This window comes from Mastigoproctus giganteus, chromosome 4 (genome assembly GCF_048544385.1).
Source record: "Mastigoproctus giganteus isolate SK-2022 chromosome 4, ASM4854438v1, whole genome shotgun sequence".
In the NCBI taxonomy this organism is placed as follows: domain Eukaryota; kingdom Metazoa; phylum Arthropoda; class Arachnida; order Uropygi; family Thelyphonidae; genus Mastigoproctus; species Mastigoproctus giganteus.
Window position 1 is genome coordinate 61,474,279 of NC_143578.1, and position 13,415 is coordinate 61,487,693.

General features: G+C 35.6%; 1 protein-coding gene across 3 annotated transcripts in view; it reads left to right on the top strand.

Moving 5' to 3' along the window:
• The window catches only part of LOC150086776 (cyclin-dependent kinase 17-like), a 279,296-nt gene that overhangs the window by 210,397 nt on the left and 55,484 nt on the right, over window positions 1–13,415 (top strand). For all 3 annotated transcript variants that reach the window (XM_090372743.1, XM_090372745.1, XM_090372744.1), the window contains exons 8-9: window positions 1,249–1,372; window positions 7,457–7,517. In XM_090372743.1, the coding sequence (XP_090228869.1) occupies window positions 1,249–1,372; window positions 7,457–7,517 (185 nt within the window). The remainder of the gene's footprint in view (window positions 1–1,248; window positions 1,373–7,456; window positions 7,518–13,415) is intronic.

The following is a 13,415-nucleotide window of genomic DNA, read 5'->3' on the forward strand; positions in this document are numbered from 1 at the left end:
GCTGTCAAAGGGTTCAGAATCTGTTGGAACATGCATTATAATCAAGTAATCAAGATGAATCAATGAGAGATCCAGGCAGAAGAGGATGAAGTGGAAATTTGATATCACATCATTATTAAAAAAAAAAAAAAAAATATTACAAAAACAGGCCATCTTAATCAAACTGCCTATCAAAGCCAATTCTTTCCTTTAAAGCCAAATAATGCAGTAAATCTTGCAATGGAATTGTAGAAGTCTCTGATGCAACAAATATGACTTCATTAATCATTATTATTCTACATCAATTTGTTTACAGGAAACAAATCTGACCCCATAGGTCAGATTTAGGTGACCCCCCTCTGGTAAAAATTATATTTGTTATAGGAAAGATAGGCACACTGCATCTGCTGCTCATAGAACTGTAGTCATTCTGGTGGCTAATAGTTTCCACTAGTCCTTTCCCTTGCAAACATCCCTGGATATAATAACCCTTGGCTGAATATATTTTTCACCACATCTGACATACAATTTTAAAGAATTTAATGCACTTATTTCACAGTTACTGATTCCTTTCCGTTTACTGAGAGATGTTAATGGATATCATCTTCAGTGGGGATCCTCCACATGATTAATAGAAAATAAATAACTGAACCTTTTATGAGATAAGCAGGATCTTACCTTATTAAATACCTACATGCATGCATTTTTTTTTTTAACAGAAAACACTAATTCAACTAGACATTCAGCCCTTGATCTTTGCATGTGTTCTTATCTGTAGAGTGCATGGCGCTTAATGATCTTCACAGGAGTGACCATCGGCAGAATTTCTATCTCTTTCATCAAATTTCTGACATATACTTTTAAAGAACTTGATACACTTATTTTATAATTACTAATAATCAGTTAATCATCCCCCCCCAAGCATAATATGTATCTCTATATATTCTTTACAAGGGTGAACTGATGTTTCTTAGAGTTACTTGATGATGCATTCTGCTACATCTTTAATTGTCACCCTTCGTGGTGCAGATTCAGATTTTGTCCAAGTAAATTTGAACTATTGTCCTAGTTGATTTGGTTACAAAAAATTACATTGGATTATTTAGATATATTCTCAATTTACTTAATTCCATCGTTGAATGATTGGAAAATAGTTCCATTGATAGGCATTTCTTAATTTAATAAACAATTTTTAATAATACTGTATTCTGTTATCTGTATAATCATACCCACAGAAATTATTGAAATTTTATTCAATTTCATTCATAGATTTTTCTCTTCCAACTTTTACGGGGGCTAGCCTATTGTCATAAAAGAAGAATACTACATAGAGATCTTAAACCTCAGAATCTTTTAATAAATGATAAGGGAGAATTAAAATTGGCAGACTTTGGTATGTATTTTGGTTTGTTTGTTAGGTATGTATGTGGACTCTGTAGTACTTTTTTTTTACATAAACTTTACTATTTGTTAGCTTATATATCATATCCTATCATATATAAAAATGGGAGCATGAAAAAATATAGATGTTGCAAGTGTTAATTTGATGACATGAGTCAAATTAGCACTGGTGCACCCTTAGGAGTTCTTGTATGAGAAAGCTTATTAGAAGATGTGTAGAAGATAGCAACATTTCAAATGATTGAGAAGATAAAACTAGGGCAAAAAGCTTAAAAATTTTAAGGGATAAATTAGGATAATAAATAATGCAAAAATATTTAGCATGCTTCCTGAACATGAAAAAGCAATGAACATAAAGCATATTGTTATAACTAGAAGATGTTAGAGGCCTTAGTGAAAGGTTTAGGATCTGGAATTCATAAGTTTTATGGCAGTGTTGGGAGTGTTGCTAATAAAATGGGCGAGTTTGAACTCTTGATTAGGACAACTGACATGGCATATTACAATTAGCATAAACTAGTGTCAACCAGAAATAGAGGATTATGAGTTTTGCTGTGACATATAAAATGTATTTAAGAAGCACAGAAAGGGGGGGGGGGATAGTGTGCTGTGAGGCAATAGAAAGCAAGCAAAGGGGAAAATGAAAGTAGGGATGTACTACATATCAAATGACTAAAGAATTTAATTTAATGAAAGTGAGCCCTCTACATGCAGATGAACGAGTGAGTACTTACAAGTACCCAGTTATGGGAGATTTAAATCTGTGCCTTATTGATTAGACCAAATTAGAGTAACTGAGAGGAAAACTGAATTTTTCTACTAACAAATTTTTTTAGGGAATTAGATGATAATCAACTACATCAAAATCTTAGGGAAAGTATTAGGAGCAAAATATATTTTTCACCTGGTTATTGCCTGTGATTCTAATAGTATCATAGGGTTTGACAGTCCATGACCTTTAGGTGAGTGATCATGAAGTGCTATGGTGCATGATGACAGGTGAAGTGAGGTCTCTGTTCGTACAGATACGACCAAGGGTGTTAATTTCAGAGAAGCAGATTATGACAGTTAAAGATACCTGCATAGTCTCTATCAATTGGGAAGACAGAAAGAGGAGGGTGAGTACAATTGAATTATGGAACAGCTTTAAAGTCACCATCACAGAAGCCATGATTGCTTATATATCATTAAAAAAATAGCATAAAGAGGTTGCCAAGTTAGATGAATTAGGAACTTAATAGTTTAACGTACATCTTACAGAGTCAGAAGAGAAGTTGTTATTCGGTTTTTAGGAGCATTAGCAACTAAGGCCATATTGCTCCGGAGATATGCGGTGATCATTCCCTGACCTTTCCGCATCCTCCGTATTTGGTGGCCATGGGCTCGAACCCCAGTCTAATCAAGAAGCGTGTGCTACGCACTGCTGCTCCTGCCCACCTGGCTACGGAGGCGCCAGAAGAGAAGTGGTATGAGTAGTATTGTGTATTAATTTTAGGCAAAATATTACTATTATACTGTTATAACACTGTATTTATTATGCACAGTAAATAAAATAAAGATGAACAACAGCATAAACATATAATACATAAGAATGTATTGTCAAAATAGAATTAATGTTGCTGTGAGGTGTATTGTACCTCCCCCAAAGTACCAACCTTGATTTAAGAGGTATCAGAGTTGTCCCAAAATAATAGAACCACAAAAGAAAACAAGCAACATAAAAGCACTTTGCTTGGTGCCAATTTAAGTACTCTGTTTAACGTACAGGCAATGAATTTCATTTGTTTATTTATCTCTAATTGCACTTTATAAATGTGCAAATAGGTCTTTTCAGAGTTTTTACATTACTGAACTGGCAACCATCCCTGTAAACTTAAACCTTCATGAGGTTTATGTCTAGCAAGCATGGTGATCAGTCCATCAAAGGAATACCAGTACCCAAGAATTGTTTTAAGTTGCTATATAATGGATTGGAGCATCAGCATATTGAAATTGGTTAGTAGGTTTTGTCTATGTATTCAGTAAGTAGCATTAGATGCCATTTGAAAAACTGTTGATAAGAAACTGCATTTATGTATGCGAATACAAATACTGAACTTCTTTATAATACTGCTAAAGAATTTTCCCCATCTCCTTGTCGGCAGTGTGAGATTATCATCTTTGTTTTCTTGTGAATACATACCAGTAACATTTGCGACCTTTTGGCCCATCGTGGGTGAATTGTTCCTCATCACTCCATATAAACTGCTTTCATTTTTCAACCTGAGTCACGTAGTTCTGGGCCTAATCTTTTCTCTCCTTCATATGGTGCTTGTTGATTGTGGTGACTTCATTTTCCCGTGACTTAGTTGGCCACACAACTGGATTATCTGATGGATAAAGGACCTGGGGGTAATTGTGCAGGCAGATATGAAGTTTTCTGAGCAGTGTAGACAGGCTGCAAGAGTAGCTCATGGTGTCTTGTCAATGATATACAGGAATTTTTCTAGCAGGTATAAGGAGGTGATTATTCCCTTGTATAAGGCAATGGTCAGGCCACACCTTGAGTACTGTATACAGGTCTGGAGGCCTCATTTCGAGAAGGATGTAACGCTGCTGGAACGAGTACAGAGAAGGCCAACAAGATTAGTGAATGGAACAAAGGGTTGCTCTTACGAAGAAAGGCTTAAGTTTTGCAAATTACAGTGTCTGGAGACTAGGCACCGGCGAGGTTGTTGTTGTTGTTTGTTAGATTTATTGGTGCATCAGCAACTTAGGCTATAATGCACAACCGGTGAGGTGATCTGATTGAGGTGTATAAAGCCTTGAATGGTTTGAGCATGCTCAATGCTGATGGGATTCTTCCTCTTGCTCAGAATAATCACCTGAGAGGGCATAAATTCAAATTGAGGAAAGACGGTTGTAGGATAGATGTGCGGAAGTTTGCCTTTAGCCAGCGGGTGGTTGATTGCTGGAACAAACTTCCATCTGTCGTTGTAGAAGTTGATAGCTTAAATAGATTTAAGGCAGAACTTAACAAACATTTGGAGCGAGTGGATGGGTGAAATAAGGATGTTTTTTTTTTTTTTTTAAGCTTGCTATATAAGCTTGCTTTCTTGCATCATGTGCCTTTGCCAGTTTTAATGTTGTATTGATATTAGGTTCGGTTGTCACTTGTTGGGTTTCTTGATTAGACCGGGGTTCGAGCCCGTCACCACCAAATACGGAGGATGCGGAAAGGTCATTCAGGGAATGACCACCGCATATCCCGGAGCAATATGGCCTTAGTTGCTAATGCTCCTAAAAACCAAATAACAACAACAACAACTTGTTGGGTGCTTACTGTAAAGCTGCTCATTAATCATTCTAACATTCTTTATTGATGAGGTATCGATGGGCACCCTTTTATTTCCATAAGAATTTATGTAAAATGAGAGCAGTGCAATTGCTTGTTGATAAATCTTATGGAACGTTTGACTTTTTACAGTTCCTAAATTAGTCCTCCTTTAATTAAGTAGCTGCCTTGTCTCTGTTCATTTCATTTTGTCTTCTTAATTTTTAATAAATATGACTATTTATAGTTCCACGTAAATGTGCTTCTTTGTAAATATCACTCATTATATTTATTCATTTATGTGGAGCTGTTCTATATTTTTATTCATAGGGATGGCTCTATCATTATGGGATATGTTTATTACCCTGAAATATGTTACTTGCTTGATATCATTTGATCCACCTTCATTTTATCTCATATCTGAGTTAAAATTAGTTTCTTAAGAGTTACCATAGATAACCCTTAAGATAACCCATAGATAACCCAGTTGTGAAGATAATCACACAATATGAGAGATGCCAAAAGGTTTATATGATAATTTTTAAAAATAACTAAATGCACAAGGCATAATACGTTAATATTGGTGTAGATACACCATAGATAACTCTTAAGAAACTATGATGGTAGTGTGGGAGGCATCATTTGCTCTGTATCTCATATTGTGCTCTTCCTGCACAATGATATTAAACTCTTACTTTTAACGTATTATGCCTTGTGCATTTAGTTATTTTTAAAAATTATCATATAAACCTTTTGGCATCTCTTGTATTGTGTGATTATCTTCACAACTGGGTTGTCATGTCTGCAATACCAGGGTACCTGCCCACCCACTGATGACAGGCCAATAGCTTTGAAACTGTGCTGTCTGGGTGGTGGTACTCACTGAGAATAAGTAACAATAGTCTTCTCTATTAGTGAAGCGTTACTTATTTGAGGTAGTACAATACCATGGCAATTCATTGTGCAGGAAGAGCACAATATGAGATACAGAGCAAATGATGCCTCCCACACTACCATCGTAGTTTCTTAAGAGTTATCTATGGTGTATCTACACTGATATTATATAGATAAAATTTGTTTGTAATGTGCACATGATTGTTCATGATGTGTTCATCTGTCTTAAAAATCACAGCTATATATACCCACCTCAATTCAGCCCCGGTTCTATCATTTTGAGACTCGCCTTAGAGCAAGCAAAAGTTCTGAAGCATATAATAGTTATAAGTTGATCTATAATAATATCTCAGAAATGGTTAGGCTGGCAAATGCTTAACATACATAGAACTCACTATCTACAGAGCAAACCAAGAGGATAAGAAGTTTTACTCATATGTAAATACAAAGAAGAAAGGACCAAATCAGACTAGGCTCCTATGTAATGGATGTGGGATAATCATTGATAACCTAGCTGATGAAATGAATGAGTACTTTGCGTCAGTCTTGACAGATGAAAGTCCCTTCGTGGCAAGAGGAAACTATGCTAGTGAACCTTAGAACTATAACATCAGTGATATGAAAATTATAGAGGATTGTTTAATAAAAAAAAATTGTGAGACTAAAGGTAAATAAAGGCACTGGAGTAGATTGCACGTACCCAGTTAGTTTGAGAGAAGCAGTGGGTGGGGGGGTGCATCAGAATGTTAAGGTTAATCGTGAGGACTTCTTTATACTTATGGGCGATTCCCTTGGATTGAAGAATCATCATTGTACAAGTATCACCAATCCATTTAGTGGTTCTTGGAACAAAGTTAATAGCTACAGACCACGTAGTCCTACTTTGGCTGTAGGGAAATTCATGGAGCAGTGATGCAAAATGTAACATAGAGTTGTCTGGATGAAAATAGTTACTAAAAGGAATATAACACAGTTGTGTAGAGGAGAAAATATTGTTTAACTGACCTGATAAACTATTATTATTAATGTCACTCATTAGTTGGATGCAGAAAATAACTTTGGCATTGTTCATTAGGACTATAGTAAAGCATTTGACTTGGTTTCACATGAGAGATTACTATATAAGCTGGAACATATTAGGATCACAAATATAATTCTTAGATAGATTATGGGATGGCTACATGACAGGAGGTAATGGTTATTCTCTAAAATGAGCTGGAGTCAGAAATAGGCTTTCCTCAAGGTTTGATACTGTACCTGCTCCTGTTTCTGATTTCCTTAAGTGACATTGATGAAGGGATACAGAGCATAGTGTTAAATACTGCACATGATTTGAAGACTGGGTGAATGGTCAATGAATCTGCACTAAGCAGTACTCCTTCAGGTTGACTTGGATAGGCATTGGGGATGGTCAGATAAATAGATACAGTCTAGGCAGACAAAGATCTGCCGACTGGGCTTGCCAGGTGGGTAAAGTGTGTGCCTGGCAACCCAAAGGTCGCGGGTTCAAATCTTGCCTCGGGCTTGGATCAGAGTAAAATTCAAAAAACTTTGGGAGGTGCATTATGGCCACAGAAGCCGATGCGCCAACAACTAACAAAAAAAAACACCAAAAAACATAAAGATCTCTGTACAATGCAGACAGGTCGAAAGAGACTTGTGGTGTCTGTTGATGATTTATCAAACGCTTGCATGTAGAGATTGGGAGTTTATAATTCTCCTGTATAAGGAAGTTGTGAAATCTTATGTGATACTGTGTTTAGGTATGGAGACTGCATTTAAAAAAAAAGAAGAAAATAGCAATAATACTCACTTAATTTATTATGTTAATCATGTATGATATATATCAGATTTTCTACGTTTTTATAGGTCTTGCTAGAGCTAAATCTGTACCAACCAAAACATATTCCAATGAAGTAGTCACACTATGGTAAGTTTCTCTTTTTTTAAATTTTATTTTATTTAATTTTTTTTTTATAAATTAAAAATCATTCATTAATGTAGATAGCTGAGATTTTTAAAGTTCATTTAAGCAATGTAAAGTAATAGATACAGTTCCTGTTTTTCGAATAAGTGATACTAAACACAATAAGAACATGTGTAAAATGTATAATTAAAAAACTTTATTTGTTAATTTATTAACATAAAAATTAGTTAATTTTATTAACATATAACTCATTAACACCATTGTTCTTAACCAGGGGTACATGTACCCCTTGGGGGGGGTACCCTTGAGTGACACCTTGGATGTTGCATCCAAAACGGCAGATTTTCATTTGCTTAGTTTTTAGTAAAATATTTATTAGCTAATTTGTGAAATTTTATTGTTTGTTACTGTGCATTTATTTCTAATGCAAAACTAAATCAAAATAGAAGTGAGAATGAGGGAAGACCAGTATGGATTTAGAAGCGGAAGGTCAGCTATTGCCTTGATATTTACCTTAAGAGAATTGCTAGAAAGACACTGGGAGTTTGCCGAGAGCCTTTTTGTGGTATTCTTAGACTTTGAAAAGGCATATGATAGTATGCCTTTTCAAAGTTTCTCCTTGGGAAAGATTAGTTAGTAAGTATGGTTTAAAGATAAGTGGCCAGAAAAGCAAAGAGATGGTGATGGATAGAGGGAGAGTGGAGTGTGAAACTGAGGAAAGAAATGTGGAAGTGGTGGAGGCTGGCAGCCTAGATATGGAAATAACTAGGATAATAGTAGCTAGTTAGGGTTTCTTCTGTTGTTATTTGGTTTTTAGGAGCATTAGCAACTAAGGCCATATTGCTCCGGGGAAATGCGGTGGTCATTCCCTGACCTTTCTGTATCCTCCATATTTGGTGGTCATGGGCTCGAACCTCAGTCTAATCAAGAAGCATGTGCTACGCACTGCTGCTCCTGCCCACCTGGCTACTGAGGTGCCGTTTCTTCTGTAATGTTACTTTTTATATATGACCTGGTTTTGGCACATTATAGCCTTAGTTGCTAATGCACCAATAAAATCCAAATCAAATCAAATCTGTAATGTTAATACCCTGTTATGAGCTATGGAAGTTCCAATGAAGTGTAAAAAGCTGATAAAGAGGCATATTTGGTCCCTATATTGATCTGTGCTGCTGCTGAGACATGGAGGATGAATAAAAAGGATTCTAGCAGAGTCCAAGCAATGAAAATAACAGTGTTAAGGAGTATGTTAACTAAAACTAGAAGAGATAAAATAAGAAATACTGGTATAAGAATGAATTTGGGAACAGAAAGTCTGAGGAAGAAGGTCATTAAGAGAGCCCTTTTCTGGTATTTTTAGACCTTGTATTCCAAACCATTGCAAACATAATGTAATCATAACTTTTCCAATGGTTTGGACACATGAAGAGAATGAACTTGGACAGGTTACCAAGAAGATTGTTTGAGATGAAAATGGACAAGAAGAGGAAGAGGTGGAGAGATCAGATTAGAGAAGATGTGGAAACAAAGCAAATTGAGTGGGAGAGCAAGATAAAAGACAAATCTAGGAAAACAGAAAAAGATGGAAGGCCTTGACTCACCTGACCCAACCTTAGGTTGGAACAGTGATGAAGATGAAGAAGATGATCAATCAAAACACGTGCTGTCATTGCAGCTACAATGGATAACAGTATAATAGATTTTACAAAAGATTACCACGTTAGTTTTTACTGTGATGTGCAATGATCCCCTAATTGTTTTTACCAGATGTGATCTACATATACAGTTGGGTGCCTCTGCAGCCAGGTGGGAAGGAGCAGCAGTGCATAGCACACGCTTCTTGATTAGACCGGGGTTCGAGCCCGTGCCCACCAAATACGGAGGATGCGGAAAGGTCAGGGAATGACCACCGCATATCCCCGGAGCAATATGGCCTTAGTTGCTAATGCTCCTAAAAACCAAATAACAAACAACAACAAACATATACATTTAATATGCAGTATTTTAAAAGTGGTCTTTTGACTGTTTTTGGGATATTTGTGTAAGTAAAAAAGAAAAGAAGAAAAAAGTATTTCAAAGATGAAGTCATACTTTAAGTTTCAATATTTTTCTCTTTGAATATGAAAAAAGTATTAAAAATAGCAGCTGACTTACATATGTTAGATTATAATCATCATAAACCAAAATTATATATTGGATTTTGAGTTTACCTGTTTTCATCACTTGATACTTAGGACAAATATGCAATGGCTAATATTGACCAGAGGAAATCTTGTTACTTGAATCAAGCCTGGAGAAATATCATTGAAATTTTCATTCAGATTCAATTTCTTCATCAGGATTTTCGAAAAAAAGCTGTTCATAACACAAAGTGTATTGGTTCATATTAGTAACACTGGGCATGCTACTAGCTAGAGATGACAAAATCATTAACATTAGTGTAGCCAGTTTCCCTTGTTCTGCTCTCAGTAAACATTTTTGGCTGTCATTCTGGCTTCTTGTTCTGCTCTCAGTAAACATTTTTGGCATGAGCAACATAGCCAACTATATCCCTTTAACACTGGAGCATTCATCAGGCCTATAATCACTAGGGTTTCTCATGCTCCAAATTTTTGCATCAGATCCACTAATATTAATCCAAATAGGGAACCCATATGGACCCTGTTATGGCGGCCATGATTTTATAAGGCAGCAGTGCTGGCAAGCTCTTTATGTTGTCATGGATGTTATGCATGACTGTCATTTTGTACACCCAGACTCCCTTCTGTCTTCTTAAATGGAGTAAAATCATTAATTCATGACAACTTCTGTGAATATATAGAAAATCCACTGAACATACCTCCATGAAAGAATTCCAACACAACAAACTCTGGTTTGTTGAGTTGGAATTCAGGTTTGAATTCCAACTCAACAAATTCAGGTTTGAATTCCAACCTGAAGCGTTGGAATTCACGCTTCACGTTTCATCACTTCTTCAGTGGGATCTGTTTCTTATGAGAAACAGATCCCACAGTCGGCAGTTGAAAGTTTGTGGCTGGCAAGTGCAGAATGACAAGATGTGGCCGACAAGTATAGAAAGACAAACTATTCCTCAATTTGCTGTGTTTATTTCTAAGGCTTATAGTTTCTGCTGTATTAAATGTTTGAAATTCAGCTTCATTATACTGCATGATAACTCAAATAGAACTTCATTATTCACAGTTCAGAGATTTGCCAATTGAGATCATCTGTTGATGAGAGATAGTAAGTTTCAAAACAGGATATGATAACAGTGTTTAATATTTTAAACAACAACAAAAAAACGTTTAGTGCTGTTATTTGTGTAAGAGTAGTTTATCACAGATTGAGAGTATGCTGGCCGCCATCTTCAAGTCTTTCATGAAATGTCTAAATAATAAATATTTTATCAAACAGGTATTTATGAAAAAAAAAAAAAAAGGTAAACTGCAGTCATTATCAACCTACTGCAGGATGGAAGCCTCCTCAACAATTCATGCTGAGGGAAATGGACCAGATTGGCAGATTATGGTCCAGAACTGTTGCCAGAAACAAGCAAGGAAACCCCCCCCCATTGTGCCAAGCCCAACAAATGAATATGCATACTCACTTAAGAAGAATAATAAAAGCAAAAGATTGAATACTCCTATGTCAGTGATGGAGACAGACACAACAGAAAAATAAGTTTTAAATATGGTTAACCCAATAACTAGGAAACAACGTAAACAAATTGAAATGGCAAAATTTCCATGTTGATGGGAGCAAGTTGATAGGCCAAAGCCAAAATGTAAATATGCAACATAACATCTGCTAACTAAAATTACAATGCAAGACAACAAATGCAAACTCAAAAAGACAATTAAGAGACTATATTAGAATAGGGGTAACCACATCAAAGAAAAGTGTGAGGTGGGGGGGGGGGGAGGCAGAACACTGCCATAAAAATGCAGACAAATTGTATACTGTGCATCTCGACTTCATTGAAATGTAAATTAAACATGGTGTAATCAAATAATGCAACAGACTTGAATGAAGGCAGCAAGGTGCCAACTGCTGCCTTCATTCAAGTAAAATTAAAATATCAAACAAAATAAATAAATCAAAGGAGTGTTTATGCTGCATATCTATTTTTTATTTATTTCATTTGGCTGTATGATTTTTTAATTTTAACTACCATAGTGCAATTTTTTCAATATTTCTCTCCTCTCTCTTTTACCAAATTGGTTACCAAAATTATATAGCCTCTTAACACAAATTATCATTTTCATATTTCTAGTAGCTGTTTTTAGGGAGGGGAAACAATTTCATAACGAAGGGAGATTTTTGGCTGCAATCTTCAAAAGCAAATAGTGCAAAAATAAACTTAGTTTTCTCACTGATGTTTTTTTCCATGTTAGTAAAGAATAGTTTGATCCTTAAGAATATCTAATTTCACATTCATATTCTCCAGGGCTCATATCTGTTGAGTATGAGCTTGGCACTCTAGGGTCCTGAGCTGAATATCATCTTTCTTGGTGATTCCCTTCTACTTTTCTTTCTCTCTCTCTCTCTCTCTCTCTCTCTCTCTCTCTCTCTCTCTCTCTCTCTCTCTCTCTCTCTCTCAGGGTAACTCGGGAATTTTTTGTTGGCTGGTGCAGCCTAAGCCTCACGCTTCCTTGCACCATGTAGCTAATAATAATAATATGTACAGTAGTTATCTTTAATGAAATTGTTAAGTACGCAAACTCTCACAACAATTTTGACATAGTAGCATGTGAGGATTTATTTTTAATTTTTAACAAAGATGCCCAGGATACCATGTTCTTATTGGAAATGTAAGATTTCAAATTCATAGCTGCAGTAGTTAATTTTTGGATTTTTTTGTTGAAATCATCCCATTGTTAAAAAAAAAAATAAGCTGGCACTCTTATAAAGGATGACCTGTTACATAAACTAATGAATAAAAAGAGTTTTTCTAAGCTTACATATGCTCCCTTGCTTTCTGTGGGATCATGAAAAGAGATGCTTTAAACAGGATAAACAAATGGCCAGATATTGTCCTGTGGAGTAGTAAATGATGTATATGGTCACCTCTGAAGTATTCAAGCTAGTCCAGTACCTGGGGCACTTTTTGGAACCAATTTCAGAAATTCAGCTATTTTATGGGCCATTTTTTAGGAACCAATGACAATTGTGTTATTGGTTCCTGAAAAACCGCAGGAATTACAAAATAATAGCTTCTTTCAAAGCTGCTTGGACTAACCAAAACAGTGTGATTATTTTTGATTGTATAGTGAGAGCAGATAAAGAGTTGATATCAGTAGTACCAAAAAAACATAATGCAGTTTTACTTGAAAGTAGTAACTATTTCAGCAAGTTAGGACTATGCTTTCTTTGTTTACAGATGCTCTGAATACTCATTTTTACAAAAGATACTAGGGATATGGTGTTCCCACTGGAAATGTAAGATTTCAAGTTCATAGCTGCAATAGTTATTTTTTAAGATTCTTTTGTAAAATCATCCCATTTTTTTAAAATGAAATTAATCTGGCACTGTTTCAGTGGAGCAGCTTATGACAGATGACCTGTTACTTAAACAAATGAATAAAAACAGTTTTTCTAAGTTTACATATGCTGCCTTGCTTTCTGTGGGATCATGAAAAGAGATGTTATAAACAGGATAAATAAATGGCCAGATATTGTCATGTAGTAAAATGATTTAGATGGTCACCTCTGAAGAATTCAGTCAAATCCAGTAGCTAGGCTGCTTTTTGCACAGGATTGTCACAATTTTGTGGTATTATGTTATTGATTCCTGAAAAACTGCAGGAATTATAAAATAATGGCTTCTTTCAAAGCTGCTAGGTCTAACCAAAACAGTGTAGTTATTTTTATCTGCATAGTGACAGCAGATAAAGAGCTGAT